The 19,060-nt window shown below is 40.0% G+C and overlaps 2 protein-coding genes and 1 long non-coding RNA gene across 5 annotated transcripts; 2 read left to right on the top strand and 1 right to left on the bottom strand.

Annotated features, from left to right (window-relative positions):
- The first annotated feature begins 324 nt into the window (after positions 1 to 324).
- On the top strand, positions 325 to 3,785 carry LOC105286288 (zinc finger protein GLI1). Of its 2 annotated transcripts, XM_026974848.1 has the most exons (6): positions 328 to 472; positions 589 to 777; positions 1,268 to 1,368; positions 1,503 to 2,483; positions 2,663 to 2,788; positions 2,884 to 3,785. In XM_026974848.1, exons 2-6 carry the CDS (start codon positions 676 to 678, stop codon positions 3,152 to 3,154), a joined length of 1,581 nt encoding a protein of 526 aa, XP_026830649.1. In that variant the 5' UTR covers positions 328 to 472; positions 589 to 675; the 3' UTR covers positions 3,155 to 3,785. The 2 variants fall into 2 exon arrangements, with proteins under 2 accessions (XP_026830650.1, XP_026830649.1); XM_026974849.1 differs by having other exon boundaries at positions 325 to 777; positions 2,663 to 2,814; positions 2,884 to 3,006.
- Positions 3,786 to 3,929: 144 nt separating this feature from the next.
- Positions 3,930 to 9,826, bottom strand: LOC105286281 (5'-nucleotidase domain-containing protein 3). Of its 2 annotated transcripts, none has more exons than XM_011351114.3 (8): positions 9,501 to 9,826; positions 8,031 to 8,206; positions 6,677 to 6,904; positions 6,010 to 6,153; positions 5,727 to 5,884; positions 5,459 to 5,645; positions 5,201 to 5,341; positions 3,930 to 5,063 (listed from the first exon to the last, which is right to left on the bottom strand). In XM_011351114.3, the coding sequence occupies exons 1-8, from the start codon at positions 9,808 to 9,810 to the stop codon at positions 4,707 to 4,709; spliced, it is 1,701 nt and encodes a 566-aa protein (XP_011349416.1). In that variant the 5' UTR covers positions 9,811 to 9,826; the 3' UTR covers positions 3,930 to 4,706. The 2 variants fall into 2 exon arrangements, with proteins under 2 accessions (XP_011349416.1, XP_019889776.1); XM_020034217.2 differs by having other exon boundaries at positions 6,010 to 6,150.
- LOC105286276 lies at positions 9,728 to 18,362 on the top strand. Its single transcript, XR_895205.2, has 2 exons — positions 9,728 to 9,828; positions 17,920 to 18,362. It is a non-coding gene; the product is annotated as an uncharacterized LOC105286276 (long non-coding RNA).
- Positions 18,363 to 19,060: the final 698 nt, after the last annotated feature.

The following is a 19,060-nucleotide window of genomic DNA, read 5'->3' as shown; positions in this document are numbered from 1 at the left end:
ATATAATTCTTTTGTTACATAATAAATCTTTTATACTTGTTAATTATCTTACTACTATTTTACACGTGTGTTTACGTGATAATAAAATGTTTATCGGCTTGATTGGCTGAATTAGCTTGATGCGATTTAAACAATCTTACAAAATACGTTCAAAGATTCATACAGCCGCGCAAAGCGTATTTGCGAAGAGCGCCAGTTCCGGAAGCAAGCCATATTTGTTGCATTCCTGCATCGTGCGACGCGATTGGTCGATCCCTCCGTGCATTACGTGCCCACGATTGCGCGGCTGCAGTCAGGCCGCTCCGCAGCGGTTCTCAACCAGGTTTCGACCGGCCGGTACCGCCATAGGGCCGCGGCCGGGGACGTCTGCTGCACTGACATGACAACACAACTAATTGTTATTATTGACAGACTGATAATGTAAGGAAATCGGCGGCGCGTTTCTACACGTATTCGAGAGCGTGCTTGGTCGGTAAGTATCGCAGGCTAAAGCGTCGTGTGCACGTCGAGGAGCCGCGGGGCGTTGCGCCCGCTTCATTCAGCAAAGGCGAGATTTTTTCTGTCAAATCTGCCGTCACGGAGATACAGGTTATGTGAAGTCGCGAGTGTACGAGTGAACGAGCGCGCTCGTCCCCCCTGCTCGTCGGTGCCTGCTCGAGGGAACGTCACGACACGATGGGCCAAGGTACGGAGACGTGCACCGATCGGCCCACGGAGGTCAGCGTCATCAGATTCGTCTCGCGGAATCGCACCATCGAGGAGATTGCACCGAAAAAGGTGAAGTTCGTGAAGGGAGCCATTGGCCGCCTAGGGTCGATGACCTCTAAGCCAAAACAAATAGTAGAGTAGGCTGGCAGGAGAGCAAAAGCATTTTATTCCGTCAAATTATTTCATTATTTAGCTCGACAGGCAATTAGCCAGCGCTCTTTACATTCGCGTTAATCTTGGCAACGGTAATTTCTGAGAAGATAAGTGATTCTCTTTGTTTGCACCATCTTGCTTAGCATTCGTGTCTAAAATTGATCAGAAGTGCTCGATTATGCGTTGCCAAGTTGCTGAGTTTAGTAAGAAGGTTTAAGACGCATACAAATAAATTATTAATAATAGCGAGACTGTAGAAATGACTTGCATCGTTAGACACTAAACTCATTGATGTAGAGTTTTCAATTTTTCTATTTGTTTGTCATTACATTCTCTGTAATATCTGATATCTTCATCATACATTAAAAGGTCATCTCTAACGTTAGGATTGATTTCCAATATTTAGGAAGTATACACTTGCAAGCAACGCGGTTGCGGTAAGGTGTTCACTAATCAAGATGAATACAAAACGCATGAAGCGCTAGAGGCTCTGAAGATCAGATTCATGTAAGTTTAAAATACAGATTATTATGATATCGAAGCAAAATATATCTTGCGTCTACAAATTTATTGATGTAACTCAAGTGTTATCGTGGTTGTTCGTCAAGCTTGGTGTTCTTAGAAGCTAATTTTTTGCGCAGCTGTCGTGAGCCGGGTTGCGGAGAGGAATTGTCAGATCCAGGTAGCATGTGGCGACATTATCAGGAATGGCACAACAATGAAACGAGTGTCTTCACGTGTCCCTATACTAACTGCGGATCCCTGCACACTACTAGCAGCAATCTCGAGGAACATATTGAGAGCTGTCACAGGCAGCCGCCTACACTGCCAATGGAGCCTGAGATAATCTGCTTCGAGGGTCCCGAAAACGCGATAGATGATGAAGTTATGCAAAAGACTGAGGAGGGATGCTACGAGAAATTGTCGGGCGACAGCTTCACCTTGAAGGAGGAGTACGGTAGCAATGAGGAGAATTGTCACGTTAGAAACGAGACGAAGATCCAAACGAAGAACGACTTCTGCCACGAGCAGATCACGGCTGTCGTAAACAGCGAAGAATACTCGAATAACGAGTCGTTAAATAGTATTAGTAAGTTCTCCGCGAGTGAGGATCTGGTTATAATTAAGGATAACTTCTTACGAAAGTACGACACCGGCGCGCCCAAGTGCGAGGAGATCCTCCAGGTGGAGTGTTCGCCGGACAAAAGTAACGTCGTTTACATAAACGGCGACGTGACCATTACGAAAAATCTGAAAACGGAGATATGCAATTTAAATATACGAAACCAGGAGCACAGAATAGACCTGGGGAATTTGGAGCGGGTTTTCCGGAGCGGTCTCGAGCGCGAGAATTCCTCGAAGATCGAAGACGGCGCGATGGAGACGAACAGCAATTGCTCGGATGACGAGGAGTACACCCCAAAGAAGCAGCGCATGTCTAGGTACAAGCAGGAGACGTATAAATGCGACGTCAACGGCTGCGGGAAGAAGTACAAATACATATCGCACTATCGTCATCATCAAGACAGTCATAAATTAGTTGTGAATGCTATTAATTCCGGTGCCGGTAAGCAATTGCCAAAGGTGAAGCAAGGAAAGCCATCCACCGTCAGCTTCTTCATGTGAGTACGATAATTTCTAGGTACACTTGATACGATTTAATTATTTTACATTTTTAATTGTTAATAATAATAATGGGGTTAATAGAATAAATATTATAAATATAAATAATAATAATATTATTAAATGGAAATTATTGACATTAATAACTGTTTTAATTCACAAAATATATAATGTCCAGATGCAAGATGCCGGGATGTGGCGCGCAAGTAAATAACGTGACTGGCCTATGGAAGCACTTTCAGGATAATCATGCCAATTCCAAGCCACCAGTGGTGCAAACTGCCAAGAACAATGAAGTGTTTCGGTAAAGCGATGCATCAAGCTTTTCATGTATAAAGTTATATTTATTTCGTTCTTTACCGTGCAAATAATCTGTGTGTTAACAAACGGATATTTCAGGTGTAAGGTACCCGGATGCGAGATAGAGTTCAACACGACGTTAACGCTGTATAAACATTTCAATGAAGTTCACTCCAACAGCTCGATCGGCAACGCGAACGGAAAGACTGGCAACGGGAGTGGCTTTCATTTCACCACCGACGTGTTCCAGGAGGACGCTACTGCCCAACAAGCAAATTTTAAGACTGACTTCAAAGCCAAGCATAATGTTAATATGAACGAATACGCTGAGAACAATGACGAGCACACCACTCACATCGCTAATAGCTAAAGAGGAATTTGCGGAATTGATTTTAATCTCGTGAGAATTTTCTCGATTAAAGTAAACTAGGAGGTAATAACTAAGCGCACTGATACGGAGTATTTTACGGAGATCATTATCTAGTCCAGAATTACGCGAATAAATCGCTCTAAGCTTATGTGTTTTGATCTGTAATTGAACGCTGTTAATTATGACGGTAGGTCGTTTCGTAGCTGTAAGTGTCACGTGAATTTTGTAAAATACTCTGATATTAAGCAAAGAACATCATCAGTATCTAAGAAAATTTATCGGATCGCTCGGTGTGTGCTGCAGCGGAGCAATTAATGATTCGGATGAATAATAATAGTGTTCAGTCTAAAAATAAATATATGCGTATATATACATATATTATTCTATACGAATAAGTTTTTTGTCGCTATAAAAGACGAATCCGCTGCAGCGCCTTGCACTGCAACACAAGACTTCTGACTCTCTTTCCGTACTGATTTTTACTATTTTATATTATGTCATTTTTTATGTAACTTATATTTCCCGTACCGATATATAATTGTTATGATAGATATCCTAGCAACGTAAGTATTGTATAGCATTTTTATTTGTATGTCTGTACGTTTAAAAATAAAGTGCAATATTAGATAAATGTAAACATCATTTCTCTCAATTAAAGTACTTAAATTAACAAATTTCTTATTTAAAAATTCTTATTAAAAATTTCGAATGTTGAAATAGTGGATATATAGATTCAGCATGTTCGGATAATATGGAACAAATTATATCTCGAAAATTTTCTCGGCAATTGTTTGTTATCCAGCAATAGCAATGGGTGGATTGCAAACTATTGTATTTAATATTTCTTTGTGGATGCCATGTTTACAAATCTTTTACAAGCTAAATAAATATTTCAGTTTTCATGCACGTTAAATATAATCTCGTTGCAAAAATAATTGAGTATCAACACGATTCAGATCGATATTCTCTCTCTTAATCTAATTGCGCAAAAGCACATATCTCTCTCTCTCTCTCTCTCTCTTCATTACATATAGTTTCTGAAAAATAAACTCTATTAAATACGAATTCCTAAAAAATACTTGATCTCATAGCTCGATAATACTCTGCGTTCAACTCTGATGACAACTTTTAATTCGTTTTCTACGCGCTATGCGCTCTACTCGTTACAGCACGATGTATCACTTCACTTTGCATAATGTGGCTATTGTCATGGTAATAATACTAACGTAAGAGCTTTTGTGACCTGTACGACGCTCGTTTAGCGCGTTTACATACATTACATTTCAATGCAAATCAGCTGTAACGATGTGCTGTAAAAGCGCGGTAACATTGATCTCGATATGTCGATCTACGTTGCGTATTTAGCAGCAAGGGGGAGGTGTCCTACGGCGGAAGTAATTTTTCCGCCCCGCCAGTTGTACGTTACGAGTTGTACTGAACACATTCATTACGATTTATTGTTCGGTGCGGAATACTGGAACTCTAGATTCTAAAAGTATTTCGCTCCCTTCTAGTCGGAGCGGCGCGCATTACTCTAGAAAGACTCGCTGGTTTACATGAAGTAGCTGGTATATTCATGGGGCATCACGCCCCTCCTAGGATAAAAGGTATGGGTCGTAGAGTACTCCAAGAGATTCGTGATGGAGCTCATGTAGATGTCGGCGAATCTGAACAGTCTTCTGGAGAAGTAAGACGGGTTGTGATATGTTCTGAACACTGAGCCGAACTGCTTATTGAAGACGGACTTGATTTCGTCTCTCAATTGATCTCGCTCCTCCATCCATTTGTCCAGCTCGTCCTGCACCTCCGGGCCTTCGTAGTCCTGATGCTCCTCGATTAGGCCGGTCAGCATCTGCAGCCAGTTCACGTTTTCTTTGAACTTCGGGTCGTTCAGGCTTTCAATTTCGTACTGCAACGACAAATGTAGCGGAATGTATTAAATTATATGCAAGTTCACACGCTATGCAGTTAATCTAATTTCAGCCGAGACTTTTTTCAGGACAAGTTTCATTTGCGAGAGGATTGATAAGATTTTATGTAAATTACCGTTAGTTCTTTGATTATTGCCCCGGTTCGCCAACCGTGTTCCAAAGTCACATCCGCCAAGTCACTGTACGGATGATCGCCAAAGTACAGTACCTGGTGTCCTCGCCAGCCAGTCATGTCCTGCAGCTGCTTAACGGTTCCCTAAAAAAATGGATAATTAATGAATTTGTAAATTAAATAAAGCATTTAAACTAATTAAACGAATTTGATACATTTAATTAATTAAAGTAATTAAGAGTATCGAAAACAAAGGCTCACTTCGAGGTATATAACGCCCTTGTTAAGTTTCGTAACTCGATCCCACAATTGCGTTTGATTAACTTCGTCATAGATTCTCAAAGGGCGTGATTCCTCGGTGAAGAACCTCGGCTTCCTCGCTTGGACGATCACTACGTCGAAATGATCCTTCCAATTTTTACCGGCTAGGAACTGCATGCCCTCATCACTGCAAAAACCATATTAAAATTCTTTAATTTTAACAACTAGATTTTATACTTTAATTTATCTCGATATTTCGAGAACGTACACGAAGTGGAAAGGACTGTTTGTGACTAGAAACATCTTCTTGTTGGCATTTTGAAGTCGATCGAAGAACCTCCTCAAGTCCTTGTTGAATTCTAGATACTCCGAGACATTTTCCACTACTAATTTATGCATTATAGGATGGCAGTTCTGTACGGAATTCTAAATAAAGTTATGAAATCTATTATGAAAATGAATATAATTACGCTAGGACTAGTGCGATCGATCTAATTAGGTCAATTATATTAATACAATGGAATATAAATTTATATTCCATTCAATTATACCTTGACGTCCCTAAATAGTATTTCTGGATGGTAATCGATGTGATTTTGCAGAAAATATTCCATGACGTTACACAGTAGCGTCATTTCTGGTACGGAGAACAGATCAGCTAGCTGAACCATTTTCGTGCGATGTGGAGAATCCTTGAAAAGGAAGAAGTTGCTAAAATTCTTCAAACATTTTCAAGTATTTTCCGTCGCGCATATAGCAGTGCACCTACCTTCTGCGTATCGCAAAATACGATCCACCGTCAAAAACACACAGGTTGAAACATGCAAACAGAGAAGGTTGAACATTTAATACGTGTGTTAAAATATGTATAGGTCCTCCTTTATATATAAATTAAATTTATGGAAAATATTGCTGCATCGTTAATATCGAAATAGAAATATCGAACAGGAAATATCTTTTTGATGATTAAAAAAAGCTAAGATCTGCCGTTTTTCTATTTACATAAAATAAATCACGTGCTACACAGAGAGTGCAGAATTTTATCGCAAGTGGCATTAACTCATATTTAAACTTTTCCAATTTTGTTGAGCATGCATTGTTACTTTTGGTGTTAAGAAAGAGAAGAGATACGCGTTACGCTGTTCGCACGTTGTACTTGCGGCATCGTTGATCTTATTTTATCAAAGTATTGTTTGATCTTTCGATTAATCGACTTACGTGAGAGTGTTTCTGCGGCGCCTCCACATAAGCTATAGGTATTATCCTGTTTTTGTAGATCCGGAGGACCTCATCGTCGGATAAGGGATGCAAACCACGGTAAACGGTGCCGAATTGAATTTGCAGGAAACTGTCGAGTTTCAAGAGAAGACCCTTTTCGATGTCATAATGGAGGCCGCGAACGGCGAAATTTTCTCTATATTCAAGATTGGCAATTCCCTCTGGGTACTGAAGGAATAATTAAATAAGTTTAACAGCCAAGTTTAAGATGGAATTCAAGTCAATTATCTTTTGATTCCGTCAGGAATTACGAATAGCTATTATTTCAGATATAGAATATATATATAGAATCCCCTATTATGAGATATGCTCCTAATATGAGATAATGGGGTTTCTGCTAAACTAGTGAGCACCATCTGTCAGTTTCACCATGAACTTATTACTCTTGGTGTAAAATGTATTTAGTGAAAAATTCATTGTTCGTTATTGCGTTTAGCCTTTGCAAGAAGAGGTTTGTGAAATTGTGAACATGTCAAAGTAACTTGAGGTAAGTCTTTAAACCTTGTTTATTATATAATAAAGAAATGGTTGGCAATAAATTCAGTATGCAATGATAGAGTAGAATCGTAGTAACAGGAAAATACGCAATTTGTTGAATTGCTTAATTGTAGAGGTTAGATTTCATGATCGCGGAACCGCTAGGCGCGTGGCTCGTATAATGAGGGATATTCAGGGTACTCTTAATATGAGATAATTATTGCTCGAATATGAAGATTATGTAGTGTAAGAAAAAGAAAGAAAATACTACTTAAGGTTAAAGAAAAGTTAATACGAATTTATATTAATTTTTATAGAATCTGACTATGGAGGTTAGAGATACGAGGAAGCGTCGACAGTGGAATCGTGAAGATTTGGCGAAGGCTGTGGCAGCAGTATTTTTATAAAACTATCTAATAAAGTTTTTTAATTGCAATACTGATGTATTTTGCACTTTTAACACCGATTTCTCGAGGTATCTTATATTAGGAGCACACTTTCTCGATCCTGCGTAAAGCTCTTTTTTCAAATTTGTTTAATTTTCAGAAAAAATAATATTTAAATTCGATTTTTCATTTGACCAACCTAAAGCTTATTAAATTCTCTTCAAGATAACGTATTACATTTTTAAATTCTGCCTATAGATTTCCTTACATTCGGCAAAATCGATATGGTATCTCATAATCGGGGACTTTCCTCTATATATATAAGCCGTGAAAATTGTTACATATTCTAATATTGTATCGTATTTTTAATCATATTAACATTTAATTTTCCGATTAATCTTATTTTCTGACGAAATAAAAACTATAGAGACCTTATAGTTTTCAATGAGCATGTTGCGTCCGAGGGTATAAAGCAAATGGTCCATGGATGGCTTATAACACGCCAGAGTGTAATCATAATCGAATCCATAGACCTGCACTTCTTTCAAGTCGAGCTCATTGCAAGCAAATACACCCTTGGGATTCACATCTTGAGGAAGTTTCTTCGCTAAAATTGTGACGAGAGAAATTATTTAACATAATAGCAGAATGCTATTTTTATATTTAAGTCGAAAAACCTTAAAAACACGGACGTTTAATCTGAATATAAAAATCTAATACAAATCTAGCTTATATAGTGCAAAATATTGTTTTAGTATCTTTAAAAAACCAAGCTTCCAAGTTGACATCACATTGACCTTCGATTTTAATTTCACGAGAGAGCTGCTCAATTGGAACAATATGGGATACAATTATTACTGCTTTAGATTTAACTGACGATCAATTTGCGCGACGCTCTCGTTTCATTCTGCAGACGCGCGATACTGGTTTTCACTGTCCTACATTTTTCTGTCTATACATTCGTCCCTTGTTTCTCGTGAGAGACCGATTTCTGATCTAAATCTGATCTGTTTTTTTTACGCTCTCTTGGTCGCATTTCTCGAGACCGTCGCGGATTTAATATATCTCAAGACTTTGTTGTGCTGTTGAGGACGACGTGACTCATAAGTTTGTCAATATTGCCGTTTCGGTCGAGAAACGACCGTTAATTTTATACAATGTTAATGCTTTTCACACTTATGACAAATTTATGTATGTATATACATCGAAATAACTGTTTTTGTCTCTTGTCGATAAATTTCCTACGTCTCTGATTTATTGAAATTTGGCGAATTTAGAAACGGCAATGTGCATTAATTAATTATACAGCATACATTTGTAATTTTAATGAGTCGCGCATTTCGGACAGCAGACAGATTTATTATATCGATAAACGATAAAATAAAGACGACATCGAGGTTCCTCGAGGTATATAACAATAATAATAATATACTCTAAATATAGAGAGCAACCGACGGAACACATTAAAAATATTTTTCGAGTGGATGTTGCGAAACGCTTGGCATCGTGCCGGAATCGACGAGTTTTCCTCGTCGCCGTCGACTACGTAATCGCAAAACGTTTCTCTTCCGCGTCAAAATTTGGCTTCGGGACTTAATTAAACGTCCCTTCCCCTGTGAAGGCTCATAACGGCGCGTCACTCTTCTCCCCCCCCCCCCGAGGGATGATCAATCTGCGTGCCAATAACAGTAATTCCCCGGTGTGCGCGCCATGTCAAGGTCGCGCGCGCATACCCTATCGATATATCGAATGTACAGGTCGCAATACACATGCACTACAAGTGGTCAACGGGACGAGGACAGCCACGCGCAGAATCCTCGCGCGTGCGAGCGAGACGGAGACAGTCGATGTCTCGATGACGCGGTGGCATGGCCACCGCAGCCACGGACGACGGCACTCACACTTGCACTTTTCGAGCATTTTCACGTAATTCTCGTGCATAACCTTCCGCGAGATTTGACCGCGGTTGAGGGCGCGATCGCCCACCGTACGCCTGGACGTTCCATGGAAGCCGGTAACTCGGCCTAGTTGCGCGAACAGCGAACTTTCGACAACGAAGCGCGATGTTGCGACGGTTCTCGCGTGCAACATCGCGGACGATTGGCGGGCGCGCAACGCGAGCCACCACGGTGCGACACCAGGATTGGCGCACCGCGCCGGCGGCCGATTTGAATCGAAGCGCCTCCTCGCGCCGTCCACCAGACGTACCATGATTGGACGAAGTGATAGGTAAAATAGACAAAACGAAATTAAGTCGAACGATTGGCTGACGCTATTTGCTTCGTACGTTTGAATGCAACGAACAAGACGCGACCGTTACTGAGTCTCGATCATCGTATCATACACATCTATTATTTATTAAGATAAGATCCCAGGCAGCACATGTTAGCCTAATATATGTTTCTTAGACGTATCTAATGTCTAAGAAACATAAAGTACCATTTAAGAAACGGTTTAAATAGAAACCGTTTTTAGACCTCAATTTTAAAAACGTATTTTTCACGTTTCCACAGAAACGAAAAATGTGTTTTATTAAATTGATTTGAAATTATATAATTAATATAGACAAAATAGTAATTTCTACTTACTTTGCGAGTATTAATTATTTTTACATCATACGTTTCAATGTACTCGATTATGGAACAAGAGACAAAAATCAACACAAGTGTGTGTGATTCCTACCTCCGATTCACCAAGCGACCGATAGATGGCCAGGCCAGACGTGACGTTCTCGCAAGTAACATTTGTGTTATCAACTTATAAATAACCATCCGGAAAACCGATCCAATACTCTTTTCTTCTTCTTTTCTTTTGAAACTTTTGAGATCACTATTACTTGAAGTGATATTTCAAAAGAGTGAGATTCCACTACACGAAATTTAGAGAGTAATTCATAAAATATAAAAATCTAGTTTTTTACAAAAATGTGACTTAACTCTGTCTATCTTTGAGGCACTGATATATAGAATTGATAAATATTTTTCTGATGGTTTCTGAACCGTTTTTTGCCGAAAAAGAAACGTTTTTTCGTTGGACATTTTTCTGCTAAATAAACGTTTCAATAAAATGGTTATGAAACGTTACGGCAAAACGTTTATGAAACGGTTTTGAAACCAATGTGTGCTGCCTGGGATATTTATATACTAGAAACATTATATTTTTAAACGCGAATTAAATTTATTATAATATAAAATTACATTTTTTAAATTGAATTCAATTTTAAATTTTAATTGTCTCCTGTATACATAATTTGAATCGTTACGCTGGCATTGTTTCGGAATCGTGGTGTATCTTGCGCGAATACGGTTGGACGTTCGGCAACGAGGAAACCGCCGCGGGCGCGCAAGAGTAAAATTGGTTGATCCAATTCCGAGCCATTAAAATATTCCTGCGATCGAGCGTTTACGTGACGTTAGACGTCCAATTAGAGTCAGCAAGCGCGCGCAAGCGGAATGCCCGAGACGCCTGGCGTCTCGAGAAAGTCAAACGGAGATATCAGCCCGTGGGATCTGTATTCCAGGGCGATTTCCCTCACCGCCTCCTCCTCGTTCGCTTAATATTTTCCTCGTGTTAGTCCGCCGAAATGGGTTAATTACCGCGCGCGCAGTGATCCAGTGTAAGATCTGGAAAGATAGTCGAGACTGACAGGTCGTATAGAGGATCGGAATGAAAACAAGTTGATCACAACAGTAGGAGTATTGGCCGTACAGCCTAAGACCTAGGCGTGTGAACCAGGGATCGCGGAGAGTTCGAGTTCAAATCTAAGGCAGTCTCCTAGTTATTTTTTGCCTCTTACAATTCAGAAGTGGGATAAAATCCGCTACCCCTCGAAGACAGTTGAGATTCATCCGCTACCCCTCGGAGAGGAGGGAGTTGAGAAGCAGCTGGCCGGAAGTGAAGCCTGAACATGGAGGTCGGGACGGACTCAGAGGAGTGAACCAACATGGAGATTGGGAAGGACTCAGAGGAGTGAACCAACATGGAGATTGGGAAGGACTCAGAGGAGTGAACCAACATGGAGATTGGGAAGGGCTCAGAGGAGTGAACCAACATGGAGGTTGGGAGGGACTCAGAAGAGTGAACCAAAAATGGAGGTTGGGAGGGACTCAAGTTGAGTGAACCGACGATTTGGAGACATTCGGGGACGAATGTAATGTCAGGCTGGCCGAGCTGTAAGATCTGGAAAGATAGTCGAGACTGACAGGTCGTATAGAGGATCGGAATGAAAACAAGTTGATCACAACAGTAGGAGTATTGGCCGTACAGCCTAAGACCTAGGCGTGTGAACGAGGGATCCCGGAGAGTTCGAGTTCAAATCTAAGGCAGTCTCCTAGTTATTTTTTGCCTCTTACAATTCAGAAGTGGGATAAAATCCGCTACCCCTCGAAGACAGTTGAGATTCATCCGCTACCCCTCGGAGAGGAGGGAGTTGAGAAGCAGCTGGCCGGAAGTGAAGCCTGAACATAGGGGTCGGGACGGACTCAGAGGAGTGAACCAACATGGAGATTGGGAAGGACTCAGAGGAGTGAACCAACATGGAGATTGGGAAGGACTCAGAGGAGTGAACCAACATGGAGATTGGGAAGGGCTCAGAGGAGTGAACCAACATGGAGGTTGGGAGGGACTCAGAAGAGTGAACCAAAAATGGAGGTTGGGAGGGACTCAAGTTGAGTGAACCGACGATTTGGAGACATTCGGGGACGAATGTAATGTCAGGCTGGCCGAGCTGTAAGATCTGGAAAGATAGTCGAGACTGACAGGTCGTATAGAGGATCGGAATGAAAACAAGTTGATCACAACAGTAGGAGTATTGGCCGTACAGCCTAAGACCTAGGCGTGTGAACGAGGGATCCCGGAGAGTTCGAGTTCAAATCTAAGGCAGTCTCCTAGTTATTTTTTGCCTCTTACAATTCAGAAGTGGGATAAAATCCGCTACCCCTCGAAGACAGTTGAGATTCATCCGCTACCCCTCGGAGAGGAGGGAGTTGAGAAGCAGCTGGCCGGAAGTGAAGCCTGAACATGAAGGTCGGGACGGACTCAGAGGAGTGAACCAACATGGAGATTGGGAAGGACTCAGAGGAGTGAACCAACATGGAGATTGGGAAGGGCTCAGAGGAGTGAACCAACATGGAGATTGGGAAGGGCTCAGAGGAGTGAACCAACATGGAGATTGGGAAGGACTCAGAAGAGTGAACCAACATGGAGATTGGGAGGGACTCAGAAGAGTGAACCAAAAATGGAGGTTGGGAGGGACTCAAGTGGAGTGAACCGACGATTTGGAGACATTCGGGGACGAATGTAATGTCAGGCTGGCCGAGCTGTAAGATCTGGAAAGATAGTCGAGACTGACAGGTCGTATAGAGGATCGAAATGAAAACAAGTTGATCACAACAGTAGGAGTATTGGCCGTACAGCCTAAGACCTAGGCGTGTGAACGAGGGATCCCGGAGAGTTCGAGTTCAAACCTAAGGCAGTCTCCTAGTTATTTTTCGCCTCTTACACCAGCCCGCGTGATACGAATGCGGCTGCGAATGCGCGCCGATTCCGATGAGTTTCTCTGCGAGGCAAATGCCTGCGTGCTCCAGTCGACGTCGTCCTCCCGGCTGCCGGCGCATACAGCCGCGAGGAGGACATTCTAGGATGCTTAACACACTTCGCGCCTGATCCTAATCACGAGAAACTACTGCCCGCGCTGCACAACCGCGCTCCCAAACCGGTACGAGCCGCACCGATTTATACACCTCCTTATGCTTATTAGGCGGTCGTCGATGATTAACGATCGCGGTTGTGTCATCCGCTCATCCGTTTCTTCACTCTTCATCTTCTTTGCATCCGCGTCTACATTCTGCCTCGACACTGCCGTTATTGGTTCACTTGGTGGATCGAGTAGGAGAGAGCAGATTACGTCTCGCTTGCACGCAAGATTGTAGGAAGCTGTTGATAATGAAGAGCGAGGGAAAGGAATAATTAGCTTGCGTGTTGCGGTTTTTAGATCCCGCGACGGCACGTGATCAAATATTAAATACCGTAAACCGAGATTGCTCCATGACGCAGCTCGTGTCTTCTGTTGCTCCTCTTGCCACGTTTACCGGTATTGCTTTCATGGAACATCGATACGAACGTCAATGGATTGCACTCCGCCGATGCAATTAAAAGATGAAGTAGCCTGCCGCAAAGCTAATAATTTCGTCACGAAGTAACGCAAAAGATCGTTTGCTGCTCCTTGATCGACGGATGTCGGAAGCTGCAATTTCCTAACGTCTTCATATGACTTTGCTGTCACGAGTGGCACGTGACCTCGTTGCCTTAATCTAGCTTGACCTGCGATCCTCGGTCGTCGTATTATTTTTCTGCTAACGCGTATCTGATCACATATGCGTGCGCTTTTTCCGGTCTTAATCTCGAGCAGGAAAATGATCGATTATAATTTTTTTCTGCTGCAGAGATAGCATTACAAATTACATCAGCGTTACATAACAATCCCCTTGTTTGCAAATGTGATTAAGGGGATCCTCGAGTTGTCTGTACCCATACAGCACAGAAGCTTGCACCAACATTGCAGCAACGTTGCAACGTTGCAAATTGCAATGCAACAGTACAAAGACATTGCAGAGATATATATCCGCAAAATACCAGCACACTTGTAGCAACATGACATTAATATTTCGGAAACATTGCACAATCAAAATTTGTAATTAATTAATATTAATAATTCATTTTATTAAAACATTGGAGTCTTCCTATCCTAACGAGATTCGTCCAAATCTATTCGACCAATGATGTATGATGACCAGAATCTGAACTCGGTAATATGCGTATGCGGTGTTTGTCTCTTTCGACTATCTAAAGAACATGGTGGTTGTATGACGTGAGCATCATTCTAAAAGAAAGTAGTTACTTAAAAGAAAAAGGTAAGTACTTTTTTATAATATTATGTCTCATTATAGCACTTGTGTGCTGTTAAAATCTTGTATCTATTAATTATAATAGAGAATCTCTATTTGCCTATCTCACGGTTTATATCACTATAACCTCAAAATTATGGAAATTCATTAGAAAACTGCATATTAATAGTTGTAATATTTTTAATAACTTTTTCTGTTATAGAAGCTGTTCGTGAAATACACAATCATGCCACTGATGCAGAAATTGCTGAATGCATTTCCAAGTGGCTTGCTCGAGCTCCGGTTAGGATTGAGAGATCAAAGTATGTCATTTTACATATAATTCTATACATACTTGCAGTATGTATATTTTTATGTAATTTTATGCTAATATATGAATTTTAATTCCTATTTTATTTTTACAGGCAACATACAAACAAAAACGAAGAAGATTCAATTATTTAATTAAAGGAAAAATATTTTAACATAATTAAAGGAAAAATAATATCTCAAGAAGATTTTTAGGTTTTTTATAAAGAACAGTTACTTTTTTTATAACGAAAATAGAGAAAATGTTTATTTCATTTTTTATTACTATTGTTATATTACATATAATTGTCTATTTATGTTAATAAATAAAAATATTGAAGTTATATAAATAAAAATATTTAAAGTATATAATAATGAATAATTATAATTATTGCAAATTCATTACATTGCAATATTATTATGACGTTTCGTTGCAATGTTCCGAAAAGCGGACATTTTCACATTCCTGCAATCCCATAGCAATGCTGCAGAAACATTTCGCAGTGAATTTGCAATGTTGCTACGTTGCGGTGGAAGATTCCTGCAATATATATGCAATCTTTGCGTGCTGTATGGGTATTACCGCAAAATTTGTGAACTTTAATTTTTTTAATTTGTAATTTTTTATCTTTTTATTGATTGCATAGAATGAAAATTCCTTTTCCGCGATTAAAGTATAGGCAGTAATGGATAGGGACTAATGGAGTTTATGTGAAAAACGGGAAACAGTGAGTTGAAACTTACAGTTTTCTTCTCGACTTGTTGTCCGACTACAACAGGTTTACATTTCGTACGTACGAAATAGGGTGGCTGCCCTATTTGGAACTCCCCTACTCGGAGCGGAATAAAAAAATATGAGGATGTTTTTAGAAGCGAATTTAGAAGCGCAGCAAAATAGATGTATATACTCCTTTAGCATTATTCTGAAATGCAGTTTTTTAAAAGTAATAACGTTACGTATATGTATATCATAATATTATATATTATTCTTTACGCGCGAATAGTTTCTCGCGATGAAATCCATCGCGATAAAAACGTTGCAAACAGAGTTTCAGTCATCGGCTTTTCGAAAAATGTCAATTGTCGGATTTGTACTTCAAATGTACAATTCCACGGTACAATAGAATTTTACGTCGTAACAAAGTGTGTACGTGCCCCCGCAATATCCTCGGTAAAATTTCCCGTATGTTTTCCGGCATGTCCCGAGGCACCGAATGCACATCCTGCATCCTGTATATTGACAGTTTCAACAGAGTCAACGTACAACGTTGTTGCTGCGGGAGGTCCGCCCGTCCGTCGTCCGGCGATCGCGGATTTCATATCCGCAAATATTGTGTCATGTTAAAAATAGCAGGTTGACTTTCCACGCTTCTTTACGGAGGGCAATGTTACATGCATTCGCAACTTTCTACGTTATTCGCCGCCTCTCACCACGACTGCACCCTTTCGTCGTGCCATTATTTCCGGTTAACGTTCGCCTTTTTCGGCATTCTTGACCGCTGCGCTTCTGCTACTCGGAACGAGTGATCGTATACAACAAACAGTAATTTATTATTGAGATTATCAGGAAAGAAGTGACGGTTCGAAAAAGAATTTACGTGATTGCTCATCATTCTTAGAAGCAATGCTTAAGAAAGATCTTTCAAGTTATTTAGGAATATATTATATTATGAATATGTTTTTTCTTGCATTACGTGCGCCTGTTATGTCATGGTAATGCTACTATCACGTGAACGCAACGAGTTATGCGAGCGAGATACGTTAATCAGCTGATAATTAGACTCGCAATTTTCGACTCGTACTAATCAGTTACTTAATGGTTCACACAATTTTAGTTTGCGGCCATTAAGCTGATCCATTTCTTCGCGGATCGTCGAATTTGCAGCAGTGCCCGGCGCATTGCGTTCATTAATTAAACGGGGAATAAACGAGCAAGAGTTACGGATAAGATTCAACCGCCTGACATAAGCCAATTTGTCCGATCTTTTTGCACAAACAAGTAAATTAACAATCTCAGTTGTAGTTATAATACTTTGTATTGTGGTCATAATTTTAATTTAATTAAGATAGTATTAATTATTATACTCTCATTATTTATATGTAAACTATCGTTATTAAATTGAGCGGAAAAAGTAACTTGTTGGACAATTTATCTTAAAGTCGTGTTTATTATTAATCACATATTTAAATAAAAAGTAAACGAATGGAAATTTTTATATCACACAATTGGAATGTTATTTAGATTGTTAAGCTAGGAAACAAATTCTTCAAAATTTTTAGCTTCATGTCATTTATAGCACGAAATCATGAATGCACTTCCTAACATAAAGGTAGACACGTTTCCCATCACACGGACTTCCTGACTTGGTTTTTATCACGTGCGTTTCAGCTTTTTATAGTTTTCTATCACTCGTACTTATCTTCCCGTAGACAAAGGTTAATTACAATCGGAGAGAGACCGTGTTAATGATGCGTAGAGATTTTATGCTGAGTTAATAGGAGATTATTCATTCAGGACAATACAATATAATCTACCGCTATAGACTGATAATGCAAAACCGTTTATCATATTTTTAGCTCGTACGTAAATCTCTTTTTCTGCAGTAGAGTAGTGAGACTGATTAAAAATATAAAATGCGGTAAATACTGCAATATTGTGAATGAAAAGAGAGAAAGAAAGCGAGAAAATATAGTCAAAAAGCATAAATGTTTTAAAATGTAAAATCATATTTTGTGCAATAAAGTGTGGAGTCACTTTTCATAATTCCTCTTTCAGAAATTTCACGAGAAATATTAAAAAAATATAATTTTGTGCATTTTCCATTCGTAAAATTGTTTGAATAAGCATCGTCAATTGTTACTTCTACGTGGAACCACAATTTGTGTATGAAATTTTTAAACTAAAAATTTAAAATTAAAACTTCGCGTATTTTGCTATATTGTAAATGTTTAACGTACGATATAAAATAAATAAGATTGATTTTGAGCAGCAATTGTTATCAAGTAACGCATAGCAAATTACTTCAGTTTCGGAATGCAACTTTTTGACTTATTATTTGTTTGACTAATGCAAATTGTTGAAAAATCCATGTACATTAATCCATGTACATTCCTTCTATAATTGCAGGTAACCGTGAACGTGTGAAACGCGAATTGCAGTGTGCGTCACTCTCAAAGATGCTGACGAACGTACGTGTACGTACGAGCGCGCGCAAACGGCAAAGGTGGCGAAGAACGCAAATTGCTAAAGGCACTGTTCCGGTGACCTACTCCGCGATTATCACTCACTGCGGCCGATCGTCGATGCAAGTGCGTGAGCGTTAACTAGTGTTGGCAACTATACCACGCCACGAGAAAAGGAGGACACCACGCGGGGACGTAATCACATAAATGTTGCGCGAGCCGTCTTATTTCGAGCCCTTTCCCGGCGCAATTTTAGCAGGTGCATTGAATTGACAGTTGCATGAAATAATGATCTGCTTTTGTGACCATTTTTCTCCCTCCAACATTTTTTGCATATTGATTTAGTTTCGGTGCAGTAAAAAGCAATAAATTTTATGATTCTGCAACATTTGGAGATTGTACCGTACATAAAATATTATGACAACGTATACCAAGTAAATCGAGGCACAATGCTGTTTGTGAAACTATTTTTGCAATACAGTCGAGTCTTTTAAATAGCAAACATTTTTAAATACAGAATGGGACGTTTTTGGATATAATTTACTTTTTAGATGTGCTTCAAATTGAATTTGAAAATGCAAAAATGCAAAACATCCTCTAAACCGTCCTCAGTTTGTCATTTCAAGTTTAATTCGGTCTATAAAAGAAATTAATACACGTAGCTGACCAAATTTTATTTCAAATTAATTTAACACAACATATAATATCACTTTCCATCAAAATAATTTTTGATGCAGGCGAGGTATCACGTGATTCTTGCATTGGTACTCGCCAGCGCAAGCCTCGAAATATACATTACAAATTGCGGTGCGTTTGAGCGGATAAAACAAAATCGGATCGAGCATCTGCCGGTCTCCCTCTTACTTCTCGTTGTTAAGTGAATGACGAATCCGGATCGCTCGCCGATAACCAGATACCGCCGATTTCTGGCAAGTGCTTGCGGAGAAAGTACGGCCGATCGAACGATGCTGCGATGCGATCGGTCTGGGCGGCGGAGCGTGACCGACTGCGAATCGAGCATGCTTCCTGATCGTGTGGAATGCTTTTTACGCGTCTTGCGTCTATCCTGTTTTTTCACCCGCGCG

Source organism: Ooceraea biroi, chromosome 14 (assembly GCF_003672135.1).
Source record: "Ooceraea biroi isolate clonal line C1 chromosome 14, Obir_v5.4, whole genome shotgun sequence".
In the NCBI taxonomy this organism is placed as follows: Eukaryota; Metazoa; Arthropoda; class Insecta; order Hymenoptera; family Formicidae; genus Ooceraea; species Ooceraea biroi.
Note: the sequence above shows the minus strand (reverse complement) of the source record. Positions and strands in the feature narration are given on the sequence as shown.